Source organism: Oryctolagus cuniculus, chromosome 12, assembly GCF_964237555.1.
Source record: "Oryctolagus cuniculus chromosome 12, mOryCun1.1, whole genome shotgun sequence".
Taxonomy (NCBI): Eukaryota; Metazoa; Chordata; class Mammalia; order Lagomorpha; family Leporidae; genus Oryctolagus; species Oryctolagus cuniculus.
In genome coordinates this window covers 53,715,435-53,737,855 of record NC_091443.1, presented here as the reverse complement: position 1 = coordinate 53,737,855, position 22,421 = coordinate 53,715,435, and the positions used below count along the sequence as shown (strand labels likewise).

At 41.1% G+C, this 22,421-nt stretch overlaps 1 protein-coding gene across 50 annotated transcripts in view; it reads right to left on the bottom strand.

Moving 5' to 3' along the window:
• Window positions 1-22,421, bottom strand: part of HNRNPC (heterogeneous nuclear ribonucleoprotein C) — a 55,915-nt gene that overhangs the window by 14,800 nt on the left and 18,694 nt on the right. For 26 of the 50 annotated variants that reach the window (XM_070053205.1, XM_070053233.1, XM_070053230.1 and 23 more), the window contains 3 exon segments: window positions 12,217-12,493; window positions 8,811-8,925; window positions 8,186-8,233 (listed from right to left, as the gene is read on the bottom strand). In XM_070053205.1, coding sequence (XP_069909306.1) covers window positions 8,186-8,233; window positions 8,811-8,925; window positions 12,217-12,457 — 404 coding nt within the window. In that variant the 5' untranslated portion in view covers window positions 12,458-12,493. 50 annotated transcript variants of the gene reach the window in all.

Here is a 22,421-nt window from a genome sequence, read left to right as displayed (position 1 = left end):
TTTGGCTCCCTGCACCCACATGGGAAACCGGGAAGAAGCTCTGCCTGTTACAGCCAACTGGGGAGTGAGCCAGCAGATGGAAGACCTCTCTTTCTTTGCCTCTCCTCTCTGTGTATAACTCTTTCCACTCACGAAGTATCAAGGTTTCAGAATCTGGAAACAAAGCACCTGTATACTTAACATCTCTCCAAGTGGGTATCTAGTAAGGAGCTTAAAATTAGCATTTCTATAGCTGATCTGTGATGTCCTTCATACTAGCTTCTCCTATGGTTCTCTCCCAATCACTGTTGTTGTTAATTCTGAACCGGTTCTCCAATCAAAAATGTCGTCACATCTTTAATTCCTTTCTTGGTCCTCAAAATGATCTTCAGGTGAATCAAACAAAATCTCGCTGTTCATAATCTAAAATGACTGCTGGCATAAAATAATTCTACCTGCCCATCATTATCTATTAATAACCAGAGTGATGTTATTAAAATTCACGGAAGACCCTTTCACTGCGCTGCTCAAAGCCTTCCTTATTATGTATTTTTCATTGTGGATTCTACTGCAGAAAATGGCTCATTTCCAGTACTCTTTCAACATTCCTTATAAAGCTCTATTCTAAAGCTGTTACAAGGATACTTTAATTTCCTGTCTGCAGAAGCAGGTTTTAGTCACTCTTAGAGTGATCACTAAAAGTCATTAAATCAATAACTAAGGGCCCCAGTTTGGCATAGTCCAATAAGCCATATGCATGGAACAGCACAAATATGAAACATAGATCACTTCTCCAAATTCCACAGGATATCTCACCTTTAATTCATTGCCCTCAGACATTCATCTATTGTCTAAACTGCAAAAAGGGAGCTGTGTCCCAGTGTAGCAGGGTAAGCTGCTGCCTCCAGTGCTGGCATTCCTTATAGGTACAGGACTGAGTCCTGGCTGTTCAACACTTATCCAAACCAGCTCCCCAGTGCTTGGGTCTCTGTACCCACATGGAAGACCTGGATGGACTTCTACGCTCCTAGCTTAGGACTGGACCAGTCCCTGCAATGACAGCCATTTGGGGAGTGAACCAGGGGATCAAAGATTTCTCTCCCTGCCCCTCTTTGTAACTCAGCATTTCAAGCAAATAAATCAAATGCTTTAAAAACATCAAATGCTAAATAAAAACCCTGCAAACAGTAAAAATAAAAAACCCTTCCAAATCAGAGTATTCTACACACCTAGACTACAATGACTTAAGAAAAAAAAAAAAACACACACACAATAAATGTGCACAAACTGGAATCCTTAGACACGGTAGATGTGTATGTGAACTGGTACAGCTGCTTGGGAAAATACAGGAGTTCTGCAAAAGGTTACACAAAGGGATAGTACCCAACATGGGCACCAGTTCATGTACTGGCAGCTAAAGGACCATCCAGCTGGCTGCTAAAATGGTTGGGAGAGCAGCAAGGATGTCACAAGTGCTTGGGACCTTGCCATCCATGTGAAACACCTGAATGAAGCTCATAGCTATGGAGCGGCCCAGCCTTGCCTGTTGCAGCATTTTGGGAGTGAACCAGCCATGGAAGAGCAATAGATCTCCCTCTCCCATCTCCTGTGTGTAACTCTACCTTCAAATAAATCTTAAAAATAAAATCTAAAAAACCACCAACAGAATGAGCATAACCCAGAAATTTTTTCTAGTGTGTGTGTGTGTGCACATATATATATACACACACAAGAGAAAGGCAAAGATATGCCACACAAAGGTTGATACCTATATTATTCAAAATACAGAAACATCCATACATGGCAAACAGTACAACAATAGAAATAAAGCACGAACAAATGGCACAACACAGCTGATCCACAAAATTATTATATGTGGAAAAATCTGATCAAAAAAAAATTTTTTTTCCAAAGGGGGCTATCAAAAAAATTGGACAGGATCAGGCATGGTAGAACAGTGGATTAAAAAGAAACACAGGCCGGCGCCGCGGCTCACTAGGCTAATCCTCCGTTTAGTGGCGCCGGCACACCAGGTTCTAGTCCCGGTCGGGGCACCGGATTCTGTCCCGGTTGCCCCTCTTCCAGGCCAGCCCTCTGCTGTGGCCAGGGAGTGCAGTGGAGGATGGCCCAGGTGCTTGGGCCCTGCACCCCATGGGAGACCAGCAGAAGCACCTGGCTCCTGCCATCGGATCAGTGCAGCGCGCCGGCCGCAGCGGCCATTGGAGGGTGAACCAACGGCAAAAGGAAGACCTTTCTCTCTGTCTCTCTCTCTCACTGTCCACTCTGCCTGTCAAAAAAGAAATAAAAAAAAATTTTTTTAAAGAAACACAAAGGACACCAGTACCTAAACTGCCACCAATCAGCTTCCTGCTAATACATCTGAGAGGCAGTGAATGATCGTCCATTAACTTAGGTACCTGCAGTACCTGCCACAAATGTGGAAGACCCAGAGGAAGATCCTCACTACTGGCTTCAATCTGGTCCTAACTGTAAAACTATCTGGGGATTGATTTCTTTTTTCTGTCTTTGGATATTATCTATTTATTTATTTATTATTTTTTGACAGGCAGAGTGGACAGTGAGAGAGACAGAGAGAAAGGTCTTCCTTTTCACCATTGGTTCACCCTCCAATGGCTGCTGCGGCTGGCGCGCTGCGGCCGGCGCACCGCACTGATCCGATGGCAGGAGCCAGGTACTTATCCTGGTCTCCCATTGGGTGCAGGGCCCAAGCACCTGGGTCATCCTCCACTGCGCTCCCGGGCCACAGCAGAGAGCTGGCCTGGAAGAGGGGCAACCGGGACAGAATCCGGTGCCCCGGCCAGGACTAGAACCCGGTGTTGCCGGTGCCGCAAGGCGGAGGATTAGCCTAGTGAGCCATGGCGCCGGCCTTGATATTTTCAATCACAGTTTTACAATAAATCTTCCCCTGCTCCCCTTCCCCAAAAAAGCTTGTAAAACAGAATATAGAGGGGCCGGCACTTTGGCGCAGCCTCCACCTGCAGCGCCAGAAATCATAAAGGTGTTGGTTTGTTTCCTGACTGCTCCTCTTCTGATCAAGCTCTCTGCTGTGGTCTGGGAAAGCAGTAGAAGATGGCCCAAGAGCTTGGGCGCCTGCACCGACATAGGACTCAGAAGGAGCTTTTGGCTCCTGGCTTTGGAATGGCCAAGCTCCAGTCGTCGCTGTTGTCTGGGGAGTGAACCAGCAGGTAAACACCTTTCCTTCTGTCTCTCCCTCTGTCTATAACTATGCCCCTCAAATAAATAAAATCATTAAAAAATGTAATATGGAAAAATGGAATAAGGCCATTTAGTACAAACTTTTACTTTTCAAAACTGCCACATAGTGTGTAATTCCCTCTACGTGAGTTTCTAGTTGCCTAAACCTGGATTACAAGGAAAATGGAAAATTACTAATGAATAAGTTGGTTAGCTCCAGCATAATACACTGCTCATTTTATGGAAAATATTTATTTGAAAGGCAGAGTGACAGAGGGTGAGAAAAGTTTTCCATTTGCTGGTTCACACCCCAAATGGCTGCAACAGCTAGGTCTGGATCAGGAGCCAGGAACTCCATCCTGGTCTACCACATGGATGGCAAGGTCCCTTACTAACTGGAACATCTGCTGCTGCTTTCTCAGGAGGATTAGCAGTGAGCTGGATTCAAACAAAGCAGCAGAGACTCCAATTACTGCTATTATGGGATGCCAATGTTGCAGATGGCAGCATTATCCTGCCAGTCCTGATACACAGTTATGTGAAATAAGTCATTTCAAAATGTTTGTGGAAAAATTATGAATCTGTACTTTCAAAATTTCTGGACCAAAATAAACATTATAATTCCTTTATCTAACAAACTTTTAGATGCATTCTCATATAGGTATCCCCATGAAAGGAAAAAAAGGAGAGTATCAAAGTTCACCTGGATGAAGAAAACCCTATCTAGATTAATCAGAAGATGCTTTAGGATTATGTTAAAGTAGGAGGGGCTGGCGCTGTGACATTGCAGGTAATGCTGCCGGCCTACAGTGACAGGATCCCATATGGGAGCAGGTTCAAGTCCTGGCTGCTCCACTTCAAATCCAGCTCTCTGCTATGGCCAAGAAGTCAGTGGAAGATGATCCAAGTGCTAGGGCTCCTGTAGCCACATGGGAGACCCAGAGGAAGCTCCTCGCTCCTCACTGGCACGGATCTGGCCACTGCGGCCATGTGGGGACTGAACCAATGGATGGAAGACCTCTCTACCTGTAAATCCGTGCCATTCAAATACCTTACAGATAAATAAATCTTAAAAAAGAATACCTCCCATCTAAGGTAACTGGTGATAAGCACAATAAAAATAGGAAATTAGCCTAAAAAGAATGCAAGAGAAATAATGACTATAATTATCAAAAAACAAAGCCCAATAAAATATCAGCTTTGTTTTCATGTTTATCTACACAAGTAATGGATGTCACCATCAAAAATGCTCCTGGCATTCATATTCCAAAGATTACAAACAGTGGGCCTTAGAAAAAACTGCCTAAATAATGTACCCTCTCTACATGAAGAAATTATCTATTAGCTTTGTGAAGATAGATAAGAACTCTCATTGTTTTCTGAATCATATGCCCTCCCAAGAAGACAGTCTCCCTTAAATTACCAAAACTTCAAAACCAGTATTTCAGTGAGTTCCTTTCAAACACATATTCAATGGTCCAGAGTTGCTCAGTACCTCAGTCAGAGAAATAAAAGGCAGGTAAGGCAGGCAACAGCTCCTCTGGTCTAAATGATATCTAATTTCTCTAATCCATATTTTCTGTATTTGTTAATCTAAAATTCTAAAACTGTGCATAAGAACGTATGGTTCAAATGCTAATATTACATCATTCATCTGAACTAGTTTTCTCCACCATCTACCCAAACAGGTTGTGTTAACCACAAAACAGCTTATTCCCTCAAACTATGACAATTCCTCAATCCCTATAACCTCTTTTCTTATAACCTTTGATGTCAACTTCTAATAAGACAAACTATCAGCTTTTTACTGTTTTCTCCATACAAGAACTTATTCTCACATTATTTTGTAGACGTATGTATTTATTTCAGAGTTACAGAGACACAGGGGAGACAGATCTTCCACCCACTGATTCACTTCCCAAAATGACTCAATCAGCCAAGAAGGCTTGACCAGATCTAAGCCAGGAGTTTCAACAGATGCCCCTTATAGATGCAGAGGTGTAACTACTTCTGCTGTTTTTCCCAAATCACCAGCAGGAAACTAGATCAGAAGTGGGGCAGGCAGGAAGTGAACTGTTGCCCATGAGATGCCAACATTACAGCAGCTTAGTGGCCACACCACAACGCCTGCCACTACTCTGAACTTTAACGCAAAGTTTACTTCAGAAATCCTAGCTACCCTCTCTTCAATCCCACATTTACCATGTTAGCTACTTAACACATCATTTTCCCAACAGTTAAAACTTTTCTAGCTATGGATCTGTTTCTAAGATATCGCTGCCTATGACACAATTGCTTAATATGCCATTCAAAGGCCTTACAGGCAACATTCTTTCCAATTAGCTGCTTCCCCATACCAACCAAGGAACTTCACAACTCCAAGTCTTTAGTATTGCTATACCTTATTCTAAAAACCTCCCACTTAATTGCAAAGATAAGCTCAAATAAAGCCACTTCTGAAACTAGGCAGGCTCTATAAATCTTAATAGAACCTCACAGACTTTGGGGCAACAGAATTTACCTATGAAAGAATTCTGTACAATATAGAACACATAGCAGCCTCTAATAAATTTCAGAACACTTTCTTCATTGTATAATTATATTGTCATATGTATGTCTTCTTTGATCTGTGAATTTGATGCAACAGTGTATTTATGTAATATATTAGAGTAGTAACAATATTGGGCCGATGGATATTTAGAACATCATCCACAGGCCATAAAAAATTATCAACCTAAAATCACCTCCTATAGCAGTTGCCTTTGGCAGGGGCAAGCCAAAGGATTTCCTGGGCCTTGTACAGCCCCAAGGCTAGACATTCCCACTCCTGCCTAAACAATTATCAATTACAACTTAAAACACATTAATTAGATTTTCTCACAGGTGTAATTAAAGAGTATTTAAATGTGGTTAAAGACTCAGCTTTCTAGCATATCTCGCATATATCCAGCATAGCTTATTTTCCATCTTAATGGATGCATGCTGATTAGGTTATTAAATAGGATGGCCTCGACCTTACAAATAAAATATGCTCAAGAGGACTTTAAGATATTAATGCCATTGTAACTTTTTTTTCACTCAGTTCCACTCCTATCCAATCTTATGTTTTCCAAGATCCCCTTAATGTAGTATCTCCCAAGCCAGCCAAATAAAACAAAATCTATCACATTCCTTATCTTCACACACATCTACCATATAATGTAAAAAAATCTAAGTATTTGAGTTCCCAACATGGGTTTATCTCCTCAAATTCACCATGATTTTCCTTCAACTCTTCACTAGCTACTACCTCGTTTCATTAGTTATCATAAATCATTTATTATAGCTGAGGTTAGAATAAAAAGACATTAACTTCTACTCAGAATTCTATAATAAAACCAATATGCCTACTCTTTCCTTTCTTTTTAAAAACAAACCCCAAAAAACCCAAGTAATCACCCAGATTCCTTCTCCCTCTCCCTCATTTAAAAAAAAAATTTTTTTTTGAGAGGCAGAAACCTATCATTAGCTGGTTCATTCCCCAAATGCCTACAATGGCCTAGACAGATTCAGGCTGGGAGCTCAGTACCAGTTTCCCTTTATGGTAGCAAGTATCCAACTTCTTGAGCCATCTGCATCTAAGGGTACACACTAGCAGGAAAATGAAAATCAGGTGGAAACAAGACTCAAACCCAGGCACTTTCACTCCAGGCATCCCAAGTGACATCTAAATCTCTAGGCTCAATGCCTGCCCCAAAAATTTGATATGCTGCTAGATGACATCTACACTGAGAAACCGTGAAGGACAGCTGTTTCAGATTCACTCAACCAAGTGATTCACCCACATGGAAGACCCAGACGAAGTTCCAGGCTACTGGTTTGGGCCTCATCAAGCCCTGGCAACTGCAACCATTTGGAGGTGAACTAGATCTCAAAAATTTAAAAATTCTTTCTTCCAAAAGCAAAGACTAATCTAGCAGGAATTTTTGCAAACATTAATAACATATTGGAATACTGACATTCTAAGATGACAGTCAACTTTACCTGCTACACCTCTCTCTCTGTACACCTTTCAAATAAGTAAGTCTTTTTAAAAAATCAGTAAATGGGGGCTAGTGATGTGGTTTTATAGTCTAAGCCTCTGCCTGTGGCACCTGCCTCCTATATGGGCTCTGGTTCGACTCCCAGATACTCCACTTACATTCCAGCTCCCTGATGATGGCCTGGGAAAGAAACAGAAGATGGCCCAAATGCTTGATACCCAAAGAAGCACCTGGCTTCAGATTGGCCAACTTCTGGCCAATGTGGCCAAATATGATTAATACTGTCAAATGTCAGAGACAACATTTTTAAAATGTCTCTCAACTCCATTCCAAAACAACTGATTTCACCAGCTCTAAATCCATCATTCAAGGCCATCACAATCCAACCCTATTGCAAACACATCTTTCAATTTTCTCATCACTCTCCATAAAAATACACCGATGGCGTAAGTCAATTATTATTACAATTTCTTTGTCTTTTAGAACTATATCATCATTCCAATGTGTATTAGCAATTCATTGTATACTGTTCATAGTATTCTATTTGTTACTAGTAATCTGCTCAAAGGGGGGGGGGGAATCATCTTTTAATCATTTTGCTATGATGCCCTATAATATCAAGATAAGTATAATAGAAAAATAAAAACATACTTTCACTAAAAGTATTTTAATTCTAATTCTACCTTGAGTCAAGCCAGTATTCCTTACGTTAAAGTAAAACCAAAACTGACTTGTCAAGAAGAAAACAAAACCAGTCTATACAATATATAAATGGATTACTTGATCAATATCAGTCTAAGCTATTTGAAAATTGGAGGGAGGCATGTTTTGCTTTGAAAACATGTGTATTGCACATGACCTCAAAAGAATTTTTTACATGATAGTAACAGTGTTAACTATAAAATAGTATAATAGTATTATACAATACAAAAAAATTACTTAGATGGTATCAAAATAAAACAACATACCTGTCATAATAATCCCGTTGAAAGTCATAGTCCAAGTCAAAAGAGGAGCTGAAAAATAAATACCGAAGAGGATTAACTTGGAGCTGTTGATGTTAATTCATAACAGCAGAAGGGACAAAAAAAAACAAACCACATCAAAGAGATAAAAACAAGATTAGCATGAATACCCAATCACTTAAATAAGTCAGTTAAGTTCTAATCAGCTTAGACCGCTGGACGTGCAGTGGTCAAACTGGAAATTTAGGTGACAATTCACTTAACAAAACACACAAAATAGCAGCTAAAATAAAAATACTGCAAAATACAACAGTAATTTCAACACCATTTTATCAACCCCTCTTCATGTTTTTACTCCCCAGCCTCTGAGAAGCAAAGCAACTGCTCTTGGATGATTTCAACTTATGTAACAAATACCAGATTCTTAATAGCAAAAATCTCAGGGACTTCTAACAATTCTCTAGACAACAGGGGCAAAATATAGGAGGCATATTAACACAAGATTATTAAAGCATTACATCTTCACATATAAAACACATTACATGTAACCCTCCCCACATCCATTAAACAGATAGAGAAGATGCCCAATGATGGACACAATGCATTTATAAATAATAAAGTTCCGGACCTGAGTAGAGGGGACGGAGAAGGGTGTTCTGGTACTGACCCGTACATCTCCGCTGCAGATCGTTTCACACCTGCTTTTCCTCGGTTCACTTTTGGCTCTGCAGCCAGATTAATATCTGAAAAAGCAAAAACAAAAACAATTTAATAACAATACTTTGGATTAAAACAATCTCTGAAACTACACCTTTTAGACAGTCACATGAATCCAAATTCTAAGAATGTGTCTCAAATTTTTTTCTATATAAAATAAATTCTGCGCTCTGTTCCATACCAAAAAAAAAAAAAAGAAAAAAAAAGGCTTTATGTCTTTGCTACCCCTACATTGAACTCTTAGGGCCTTTGCATCCCATATGGGCCCCAGCTCAAGTTCCAACTGTTCCACCTCCAATCCAGCTCCCAGCTAATAGGCATAGGAAAGCAATGGAAGATGGCCCAAGTCCCTAGGCACCCGTACCCACATAAAAGAACCAGAAGTTGTTCTTGGTTCCTGGCTTTGCCTGGCTCAGCCCTGACAACTGGCAGACATCTGGGTAATGAACAAGCAGACGGAATCTATCTCCTCCACTTTCTCTCTTAAAAAAAAATTCTATCCTCACATTCAGAACACTGCCTCTACCCACAGTTACTATCCAGAAGAAAGCATCAGACTAAGAATGGTTGCCTTTTGAGAAATGCCCCATTGAATTTTACATTGCCATAGAAATTTTAAAGAATGAGTGAATAACTTCAGATTTAAAATGTAAATTAATGTGGTTGAATCATCCCAAGAGACAAATTCTTAGAGCCCTTACAAGTAAGATCAGCTATAAAACTTTGTAACATATCCTAGATTTAGGAAATACTATGTAGGCAATGAATTCCTTATGCAAGCAATGTACCTACAAAAGAAATAATTCCTGGTTTCAAAATACAACATAATTTTACAACATATATTCTAGGCTGCTCTGCTACTATGCATGTCACTGAGGGCCTACCGAAGAGTTCAGGTTCTTCTCCCTATTGTTCTAACAAAAAGCCCATTTATCTATCCATAACCAGTTAGTTAAATCTACCTTTTTTCCCTAAAGATTTATTTATTTGAAAGTCAGAGTTACACATAGAGAGAAGGAGAGGCAGAGGGAGAGATCTTTCAGCCACTGGTTCACTCCCCAGTTGGCCATAACGACCACAGCTGAGCCAATCCGAAGCCAGAAGCCACAAGCTTCTTCCAGGTCTCCCATAGGAGTGCAGGGGCAACAGATAATGTGGAAACTTCTAAATACAACTTTAGCTTTTTAAAAAAATTTTTGGAGGTTGATGCTTATGCCATTAAGTATTAAGCTGTCATTGTATTTTATTTTTTTTTTCCATTTAAAATGTTAATTTTTTATTCAAGAGTCAGACAGATCCTCTACAGTGCCTGAATCTTAACTGCTCAACTTCAGATCCAGATCTTGGCTATGGCCTAGGAAAGTAGTAAAGGATGTCCCAAGTCCTTGGGCCCCTGCACCCTCAGGGGAAGCCCGGAAAAAGCTCCTGGCTTCACATCAGCCCAGCTCTGGCGGTTGCAACCAACTGGGGAATGAACGAGGAGAAGGAAGACTTCCCTCCCACTCACTCCCCTCTCTGTTTCTGCCTCTCTAACTCTTCCTTTCAAATGAATAAATCTTATTTTAAAAAATATATTATAACCTTAATATACACTTCAGATAACCAAGGCTTTGTAAGAACATAAAAGGTCAATCATATTTTTAGATTATACATATACTAAAATGATTAAGCGTGTTATGAAAATTATTTACTTCTGTTCATGTGGTTATTATCAATTTTAAATTAACATAGGGCTCACAGGCATGGAAAAGCTCATGAAGATCCTTCTCAGTCTGTCTCTCCCTCTCCTGTGCCACTGAATTCCAAATTAAATTTTTTATAAAATAAAATCTACTGTAAAACACATTATTTCATTTTATTAAATGAGTTGTACATATTATGAACTTTCCTGTGTTTTAGGTATAGGACAATGGTTATAAAAAAAACCACTAGTACATTCTCAAACTGCTGTCGACCTTTTGTATTGTCTTCTCATAACTCTCAATTTACATAAATCCTTGAGACCCTGAAGTACTATTGCTTCAGGTGAGGATAACAAGTTTTCTAAAGCTACTCTTATAATTATTACTATCTGAAATACAAGAAAAAATTTAAGACACAGCTATGCTATATAGCCTGCGTAATACACACGGTATTTTTCTAAGCCAGGAGCCAGGTGCTTCTTCCCGGTCTCCCATGTGGGTGCAGGGGACCAAGCACCTGGGCCATCCTCTACTGCTATCCCAGGCCACAGCAGAGCTGGACCGGAAGAGGAGCAACTGTACTTGAACTGGCACCCATCTGGGATGCCTGCACTGCAGGTGAAGGATTAACCTAGTGTGCCACAGCGCCGGCCCTACATACAGTATTAAAACCCCATTGGAAAACCACTCTGCTCGTCTTCATGAGTAGTGGGTCATAGCCAAGAAATAATTATGTACTATTATTCTTATCTTTAAGATTTATTTATTTGGGGCCAGTGCTGTGGCACAGTAGGTGAAGTTGCCACCTGCAGTGCCAGCATTCCATATGGGTGCTTGTTCAAACCCCAGCTGCTTCACTTCCAATCCAGCTCTCTGCTAAACCTGGTAAAGCAGTAGAAGATGGCCCAGGTCCTTGGGCCCCTGCACCCGTGTGGGAGACCTGGAAGAAGCTCCTGGCTCTGGATTGGCCCAGCTCTGGCTTTTGCGGCTAGTTGGGTAGTGAACCAGCAGATGGAAGACGTATCTCTCTCTGCTTCTACTTCTCTGTGTCTCTGCTTCTACTTCTCTGTGTAACTTTGACTTTCAAAAGGCATAGGGAAAGACAGAGGACAGCAAGAGAGATACAAAGTTTCACTGACAGATGTTCTATCCACTGGTTCATTCCAAAAAGTGTCAGAGCTTGGCCAAACCAAAGCTGGGGCCTGGAGCCAGGATCTTCTTTGAGATTTCCCATGTGCATGCAAGGGCCAAAGCCTTTGGACCATCTTCCATTGCTAGATCTGTCATCAGCAGGGCGATCGGAAGTAGAGCTGCCTGATTTCCATATGGGATGACAGCTTCTCAGGTAGTGGCTTTACAATGCCAGTCCCCCCCATCTACAATACCTTATATTCAAGCTATCAACTGAGAGCTGCTCTACCTCTACAACACCAAATAGTATTACAAAGAATACCCTTCATGTAGCCCATTTTATCTATAAGCCTAATCTAATGAAGGATGATGACTAATCACATTCCAGAATATTTGACTCTTAGCTTTATCAAGATAAAAGATAGACAGACTGAGAATGAATGAACAGAAAAACTCAGGCCTAAATTATATCAATGAAAAAAATGTATTCAATCCAAAGCTTACCTAAAACCTGGCCAGCAATCATTCTGCCATCCTCTCCTGCTACTGCAGCTCGGGCATTTCTCTCATTAACGTACTGAACAAAGGCAAAGCCCTTGTGAACAGAGCAGCCCACAATTTTGCCATACTTCGAGAAGATTGCCTCTACATCAGACTTCTTGACCACAAGAGTGTTGAGATTCCCAATGAATACACGGGAGTTCATGGAGCGAGGATCTGTCTTGTTGGTAACATTGCTTGCCATTGTGTTTGATGCTAGGGTCTTCACAAAGCCGAAAAACTAGAAGGAAGAAAAAAGCATCCAGGTGAATACATGCTAAGAATGGTAACTCCTTTAAAAAATTTAGCACTTTGAACCACTAACTGAACCATAGGTCCACCTAGAGTGATTTCACAGAATCATGTGTATTGTAACTACTCAGAGAACAGAATCTCTGAATGTAGTCCTAAATAAATTTAACTTCTTACTGTGCTTTCTTTACTCCAGCAGCACTACAGTATGATTTCCTTCACTGATTACTGGTAATGTAATCATCTTGGTCATTGATTCCAATTGCTGTTTCTGATTAGAAATTCAAGAAAATGGGAACTCCCTAAGTCCTCTACTACCATTTTTTTTTCACCTACTCACTCATAATAAAAATTTCTTGCCATCTTAACTGCCAACTTCTCACATACTTTTATTAAAATGAGTCTCCCAACTCCAAATTCTGCCTAAAATCATTCTTGAGCTAGATTAATGTGCATAACTTAAAACTTCACCTTTCAAGTATTAACCTTCTTAGATAAAAGAAGTAAAAAATAAATAGAAATCATTTTATTCACCCTGGAAATATCCGTTTCCAGGTACTTCAACTGATTTATAATATGCTATAGATAGCTAAGTATCAATACCACCTTTTTATAGAGGATAGGATTTCAGCCTATTTTCAATGTGATGATCTCCAAAATCACTGGTATTCTTAATACTACTAGATGGTGATGATGATAAAACTAGCCACTGAATACTGCATGGAGCATGAAGAACATACAGAGGTGGGGAGGGTTGAGGGAAAACACAACTTTCCTGTAACTGAAAACAAAAGTATCTTTCTCAATGTATGTTATATGGAGGCTAAATCTTATAATAATTGTCATAACATCCCAGATGATTTTTAAATAACAATGTTCTATTTCATTATTTTAGCTTTCATGTAAATCTGCATCTCCTTCACATCCCAAGCCAAACACTGAAAAAGGTTTAGAGTTACATTCACAATAACTTGTTTCCCATTCAACTCTTGGAAAGGTTTTAAAGAATCTCGTATCAAAAGGGTACCACTACCTATTACTTGTTACCCACCAATAAGTTATTTCTCATGAATGATGTAAATGACCAATGTATACAAATGTACTAAAATATCATTTATACATTTCCATTCTAATGCTTAAAATAGTGCCTAGTCATTTAACAAGCAGTAATGATTTGTAAACTTCCTCCCAAACTTTTTAAAGATAAAAATTATCTTTTACAAACAGTAGTTCTTAATCCTTTTAAGATTAAGCAATGAAAAATGAAACAGTAACCACTGAAAAGCACCAATAGCCTTTCAGCTCTGATTGTGAGCGCCAGAAATCTTGCCAATTCTATTAGAGGGCTTAAAACAGAAACTTGCAAAAAAGGTCTCATTTTTTGAACCAAAGAACAAAACTGGATTTAACCAGCATTTTCTCAATTTTCACAAGCTTGCAACTTAAGATTGTAGCGATCTAGATTACAGAATTTATACCAAAAAATGCCTTGACATATTAGCGCTTAACTTCCTCAAGGAACCCAACCTGGAAAGGCTGATAGACAAGCAATCACAAGTACAGATGGCAACAATCATTTTCACCTTTTATTTAAGGATGAGTCTAACTCCCATTTACTTTGATTATACATGGTTTCAAAATTTACTTCTAAAATCAGGAATTGTTTGTTATGAGTGTTGATATCAAGACACCAAGGTACTGAAAACCAACATATCCATAAAGTTCCACTGAAATCACTGCCAGGAACTTATCTTCCTAAAGAATTAGCAAAACAGTCACTATAATTAAATTTTCAGCAAACACCTTTGGACTATCTGCTAAGTACCAAGTACCAAGGTCACTTCAGGGAACAGTAATATACTTGCTTGTAAGAGCTTACATTCCAGTGGTACTGCTGTTTGAAAAGGGAACAAATTTCCCAATGTCACAGAAACCACATGACCCCCAATCACAGTTCACTCTAAGATACCTTACCAGTGAAATCTACGTAAGCTAAGAAAAACAGACAATGTCCCAAATGCAAAAACAAAACCATCAGAAAAGAACTGAAATTCCTGAAAGCCAGAACATAGTTTTTTCAAACTGTCAATCCCCAGAGCAAAACCCATGGACAAGCTATTACCAACAAAACACAAGCATGCAAGGGTAAGTCAACAGCAAAGACGCATAGTAGCTACTGTTGGAGAAGTAAAAGGTAACAACTTAGATCAAGTAAAATCTAGAAATAAAACAATCACCAATAATGACTTATTAACTAGAAAGTAAAGGGAATGAACCAATTTCATGAAAATTAGTTAAAACTAGAAGTTCTTTGTCTACCCCAAAAGTGGTTGAACACAAGAAACTTTAGGTCTGAAGGTATTAGTATTAGTTCAGCCTATTTTTTGTTAAAATTCTCAAAACTAATCCAGAAACCTGCTATACTCCACTGCCTTTCTCAATCTCTTCCTCTCCCTTTAAATACTATCACCAAAAAAATATGATAATCTGATCCAGTAAAGCCTGATGTGTTCTTCTATCCATTCACTTATTTGACCTATGGATTCTCAATTCTGGGATTTCCCAGAATTTCATGCTCCTAGTTCAACTGGAAATCTATCTTCCCATAAGTTCTGAAAATTCGCAGCTAGGACAAAAGGCTCCAACAGAATCATGCAGAGGCCTACTCTGTGGTGTAATGGGTAAAGCCACTGCCTGCATCACTGGCATCCTATATGACCACCAGTTCCCAGCTGTTCCACTGCTGATCCAGGTCCCTGCTAATTAATGTTCCTGAGAAAGCAGTGAAGATGGCCCAAGTGTTTGGACCCCTCACCCAACGTGAGAGACCCTTGACAAGAAGCTCCTGGCAATCCAATGTGCATAGCTCTAGCTGTTGCAGTTGTTTGGGGGAATGAACCAGCAGATAGATGACCACTGCCTTTCCCTCCCCCTGTAACTGCCTCACACCCAAATATTAAAAATAAAAAATAAAAAAAAAAACACTTTGATAGTATTTCCTGTATTCCAAATTTCCTATAATGAACATTGGATTTTCTTGAGAATAAAAATTCATGCAAGTCAAGCACCTAACACTTAGGAAATGCATTTATCAGAAACATTTAAAAAGATCTTCTAATTTAAGTCTTTTTATTACCCAGTTCTCTCCTGTGGTTTGGGTACTGGTCAACACATTCCCAGGACTGTGCTATTATTGGCAGGTAGTAGAAACTTTAGATGTGGCCTGATGGCAAATCCTGACATGTTGTTGGAAGGTAATTCAAAGAGGCTTCTTTTTTCATATACATAAAAAGATTTATTTATTTGAAATGCAGAATTTCAGAGAGACAGAAGCAGAGAGTGGTCTTCCATTTGCTAGGTCACTCCACAAATGGCCTCAATTTCTGGAGTTGGGCGGATCTGAAGCTAGCAGCCTCTTCTGGGTTTTCCAGGCAAGCAAAGGGCCCCAAGGACTTGCAACTTTCCCAGGCCATAACAGAGTGCTGAATCAAAGTGGAGCAGTAGGGACTCGAACCGCAGACGGTGGCTTTACCAATTAACCCACAGCACGACCCCCAAGAGTCTTCATATAAAAGCTTATCTGCTCTGCTTCCCAGCTTGCCATGTGAACTCCTCTCCAAAATCTGCCAATGAATCTTCCTTAAAGACTACACCTTGCCTTTTCAACTTTCTACTTCCCAAACTAAAATAGCAAACATCTATTCCCTTAAGTAGCGTACCTCAGGTATTTCATTATAGTAACCAAAAGCTAACAAATTTTATTTTATAAAATATATTCATATATTGAGAACATTAGTCTTCCTTATTCTGCTCATCTAAATTGCTTCATCCCTTGATTCGGTACCCATTCTCCATTCCCAATTAAAAGAATGACTTGTCCTTTAAAGCTCTTAAGTAATGCATTGACATTAAGCAATGTGAATTAGCTTTAATGTATTCTAGTATCTTGATGGAGACCGTCCACTTCACAGATCTACAGTTTATATATTGACTTCAACACATCCTAAGTTCTCCATTAATTCCTCAAACATCAAAGTAGTCTGACCACATTCTACAGGTGCTTCAGTAATACAAACTTCTTATGTACTCTAAGTCAAATTCATTAAAATAAAGCCTTTCTTCAATAATATTTAGTAATATGGAAGATCTACGTACTGGAAGTACACGTAATTTAACTTAGTTTCTTTCCTAAAAATAATTTCAAAGATTATAACAGGTGAAAGATTTTTGAAATGACTACTGTTGAATCAACTATAGCAGAGACCAAGCGGACCTGGCTGCTGCAAAAGCAGAACTCCATCATAGTATAATCAATAGAAAAGGATGACTTTTTCTCAGAGGATGTTGAGTGGTAGCAATCACATTTTTCATGTGGATATACACTATTTTCATTCCAGGTTCTTATTTTTATCATCAAGGCTCACTAACACTTAACTAGTCAAAGTCAACACCAGGAATATTAAATTACTTTTACATCCAAGAATAAGCCTGTCAGATACACGGTTTCATTATACACTTCATCCTAGAGCAACAAAAACCAAGAGATTTTAGTGGCAGTGTGAAGGGGAAGAAAGGCTCGAGAGCCTTAGATACAAAATGTTTTATATATTCCAATGTTCACCATTCCAGTTAGATCCTAAAACCAAAAAGTACAAGTTGCTTGTGGTTTGAATAAAGGCAAACCTGTTAAAACTTTTGGATTCTCGGGCTCGTGCTGTGGTGCAGCAGGTTAACACCCTGGTCTGAAGCACCGGCACCCCATACAGGCGCAGGTTTGAGACACGGCTGCTCCACTTTCAATCAAGCTCTATGGCCTGGGAAAGCAGAAGATGGCCCAAGTCCTTGGGCCCCTGCACCCAGGTGAGAAAGCCAGAAGAAGCTCCTGGCTTTGGATCAGCGCAGCTCCAGCCATTGTGCCCAAATGGGGAATGAACCATCAGATGGAAGGACCCCCCACACCCATCTCCTCTATGTAACTCTTTCAACTCTATCATAAAATCTGAAGGACTTTGTGATTTGGAGTATGGCAGTTAACACCACCTGATTATGAAAGAAATAAGGGTATGTGAACCTGAAACACAAGTTCTGGGATTAGCCTGGAATTGGGCCAAAATCAATTAAAATTGAAATCTAGCCTTCAATCCAATTCTGCCTTTTTTTTTTTTTTTTTTGGACAGGCAGGGTGGACAGTGAGAGAGACAGAGAGAAAGGTCTTCCTTTGCCGTTGGTTCACCCTCCAATGGCCGCCGTGGCCAGCGCACAGCGCTGATCCGATGGCAGGAGCCAGGTACTTATCCTGGTCTCCCATGGGGTGCAGGGCCCAAGCACCTGGGCCATCCTCCACTGCACTCCCTGGCCACAGCAGAGATCTGGCCTGGAAGAGGGGCAACCGGGACAGAATCCGGCGCCCCGACCGGGACTAGAACCCGGTGTGCCTGGCGCCGCAAGGCGGAGGATTAGCCTAGTGAGCCGCAGCGGCGGCCTGCCTTTTGGTTTTAAAGAGTATTGGAGGTCAGATGATGAGCAGGATTTCACTGTCATTTAGCATGTCTTCTATCTACAAGGGGTCTTCAGAAAGTTCATCCAAAAATTGAGTATGATAAAAAATCTGCATGGATTTCATCAACAGCTTATCTTTTGCTCTTCTGATGTTTTGAAATAACCTTCTTACTTAGGCACATACACAGCAAAAATAAAATAAGTATCCCACAACACCTTGTTTCTACTGGCATTTCAGCAAGTCTTCTATCTAGTCATTTATTTGTTTACACAGGCTAATCATTATACACATTACCCTTTTGGCAAGTGGGGATACAGAAATGGCATCAATATGTCTTATTACGTAACAAACGATAGTAGACAACAAATAACTTACCTCGGATGAATTCAAATCCTTACCTTTAGAATTTCCTAGTATTATCTCTGAAATCTAGTGTCTAATTTCAATTTGAATTAGATGCCAAGGCAAATGCCCAATATGCTACAGTAAATAATTCATCTTTCTCTGGAGAGTTTTAATGACAGTGGCACTAGATGGCAGCAATGAGTTGAGAATTTCTAATGGAATGACTAAATCATCCAATTCTTTTTTTTCTAAAGATTATTTAAATTTATTTGACAGGAAGAGTTGCAGAGAGAGAAAGAGAGAGACATACAAAAGTCTTCCATCAACTGGCTCACTCCTAAAACGTGCATAATGGCTGGAGCAGAGCCGATTTGAGGTCAGGAGCCAGGAACTTCTTCCATGTGAATGCAGGGGCCCAAACATTTGAGACATCTTCTAATGCCTTCACAGGCCTTAGCAGAGAACTGGATAGAAGGAGCAGCAGGGAGGACTGGCTCCCATTTGGGATCCCAGCACTATAGGCCGTCCTTAAGAATGGCTAAATCTTGATTAACAAATTTTTACTCATTGACAATTTAGATTCATCAATACCAGTTAGGGGATAACGACTTTATGTGCCCATGTACAGCATCAACATCTCATGCAAGTGGTGTAACCATCAGCCCCTTTTATGTACCTGAAAGTCTCTTGTACCTCTTGGTACTTTCTCTTGTACTACTTGGACATCTCGGACCACCTTTTTTGCACTCTGTTTTCAATGTATCTTTATTCCTCCTATCCCCTATTATCTTCCCCTGCGTCTTCAGAAAGCACTGTAAAGTCACTATTTTTTTTTTGACAGGCAGAGTGGACAGTGAGAGAGAGAGACAGAGAGAAAGGTCTTCCTTTGCCGTTGGTTCACCCTCCAATGGCTGCCGCAGCCAGCGCACCACGCTGATCCGAAGGCAGGAGCCAGGTGCTTATCTTGGTCTCCCATGGGGTGCAGGGCCCAAGCACCTGGGCCATCCTCCACTGCACTCCCTGGCCACAGCAGAGAGCTGGCCTGGAAGAGGGGCAACCGGGACAGAATCCGGCGCCCCGACCAGGACTAGAACCCGGTGTGCCGGCGCCGCAAGGCAGAGGATTAGCCTAGTGAGCCGCAGCGCCAGCCTAAGTTAGAATATATTCTTCTATTCCCAGGGCTAACACCATGGCACAGCTGGTAAAGCCACTGCCATATGAACACCAGTTTGAGTCCCAGCTTCTGATCCAGTTCTCAGTTAATGTGCCTGGGAAAGAAGAGGAAGATGGTCCAATGTTTGGACCCTTGTATCCACTATGTTGACCTGGTATAAATAAGCTACTGGATTCTGGTTTTGGTCTGGCCCAGCCCTGGAAGGTCTGCCCATTTGCGGAAGTGCCCTGTGGACTAATTCTATCAATAAATATTTTAAAAACTTAAACAGCCGGTGCCGTGGCTCACTTGGCTAATCCTCTGCCTGCAGCACCGGCACCCCGGGTGTTGGTCCCAGTTGGGGCGCTGGGTTCTTTCCCGGTTGCTCCTATTCCAGTCCCGCTCTCTGCTGTGGCCCGGGAAGGCATTGGAGGGTGGCCCAAGTGCTTGCGCCCTGCACACCCATGGGAGACCAGGAGGAAGCACCTGGCTCCTGGCTTCGGATTGGCGCAGTGCGCCGGCTGTAGCAGCCATTTGTGGGGTGAACCAACGGAAGGAACACCTTTCTCCCTAACTCTGCCTGTCAAAAAAACAAACAAACAAACAAAAAAAAATCAGCATTTTCAGGGCAACATGACAACATGATAGAAGGAAAAAACATTCTAGTGTGTACAAGTAGTACAAACGTATGAGTAGTTTCAGCCACCCCCAAATTCACTATTTTTATGTAAACTACTATAATAGTAGAAACCATTATTGAATAAATGGCTCTACTGGACCAACATCATTCTTATCGAATCTTAGAAGAAATTACATGTGCAGGGAATGATGAGGTAGAATAGCAGGATAAGCTTCCACCTGGGTGCTGGCATCCCAGATGGGTGCCAGTTCATTTCCCAGATGCTCCTATTCTGATCCAGCTCTCTGCTGTGGCCTAGGCCCTTCAAACCTCACGAGACCTGGCTTCTGATTGGCGTAGGCTCAGATGCTGTGGACTTTTAGGGAGTCAATCAGTGGAAGGAACACCTTTCTACCTCGAACTCTACCTCTCCAATAAATATTTTTTTTAAATTACACTGCAACTGTTCAAACCTAAACACAAAACTGAGTCTCAAAAACAAGTGACAGGAAAAGAAAATATGAACTCAAAAACAAATCTATCCTAAATGTGAAAATATCATTACATGCCACCTGGTATGAAATAATAAACACAGGGTCCACACTGGAATCTCGGTTGGATTCTTGGCTCTGGCTTCTGCTTTCTAATTTGAAAAGCAGGGTGAGAACAAGAAAGAGAACCGGAGAGGTTATCTTCCAACTGCGACATCACAGCCCAAATAGCCACAATGGCAAGGCCAGTGCTGGGAGCTTCATCCTGTCCCCTTCAAGGGAAGCAGGGGCCAAGGTATCTGAGATCAACTTATACTGATTTTCCAGCTTGAGTTAACAGGGAGCTGAATCAGAAGTGCAACAGCCTACTAAGACTTGAAAAAGCTCTTATTTGGGATACTGGTATTGTAGGCAGACACTTAACCCACAGTTGCACAACACTGGTCACTTTAATATGGAGTATTATTAATCAACTTTATAAATTAAAGTATTAATGAATTATTTTCATTGTTTTGATATTTTGGTGATATGGTGTTTTTTATTTTTTGGCAGGCAGAGTGGACAGTGAGAGACAGACAGAGAGAAAGGTCTTCCTTTGCCATTGGTTCACCCTCCAATGGCCACTGCAGCAGGCGCACCGCGCCTATCCGAAGGCAGGAGCCAGGTGCTTCTCCTAGTCTCCCATGGGGTGCAGGGCCCAAGCACTTGGGCTATCCTCCACTGCACTCCCTGGCCACAGCAGAGAGCTGGCCTGGAAGAGGAGCAACCGGGACAGAATCCGGCGCCCCGACCAGGACTAGAACCTGGTTTGCCGTTGCTGTAAGGCGGAGGATTAGCCTAGTGAGCCGTGACGTGGGCCAGTATATGGTTCTTAAGCTCAGGTGAGAGGGCAGACGCTGCGGCATAGTGGGTGAAGCCACTGCCTGCGGTATACTCATGTACATGAGTACTGTGTATTTACAATAAAAATTTATAAATAAAAATATTTCCCATATAAAGGCTATCAAATAACAGCGTTTCATACCAGAGGCAGACAGAGAGGTCTTCCATCCACCGGTTTACTCCCCAACTGACTGTCAACAGCCAGAGCTGCGCTGATCCAATGCCAGGGGCCAGGAACTTCTTCCTGGTCTCCCAGGAAGGTGCAGGGGCCCAACTACTTGGGCCATCTTCTACTGCTTTCCCAGGACATACAGAGCTGGATCAAAAATGAAGCAGCCGGGACTTGAATCGGTGCCCATATGTGATGCTGGCACTACACCACAGGAGTGGCCCGGAAATTTTAAAACTTAAAATGGGGTGGGGACTGTAGCTTAGTAGGTAAAGCCGCTGCCTGAAGTGCCAGCATCACATGGGTGCCAGTTTGAATACAGGTTAGCTCCACTTCCAATCCAGCTTTCTGCTATGGCCTGGGAAAGCAGTGGGAGATGGTTCCAAGTCCTTGGGCTTCTGCACCCACGTTGGGAGACTTGGAAGAAGATTCTGGCTCTGGATTTCGGCCACAGCAGCCATCTAGGGAGTGAACCAGCAGATGGAAGATTTCTCTGTCTTTGCCTCTTTGTAATTATTTCAAATAAATAAATAATCCTGGAAAAAAAAAAAAAACTGGCTTTGAATTCTTCTGAACTTTCAACATCTACTCATTTATAGTTCAAAATTTTTTTGACAAATATATATTATTCCAACTATTCCCTATCCTGGCTGTCATCTATAAATGATTAGGGTAATTTAAAAAACTTTTTTGACGGGCAGAGTGGACAGTGAGAAAGACAGAGAAAGATCTTCCTTTGCCGTTGGTTCATCCTCCAA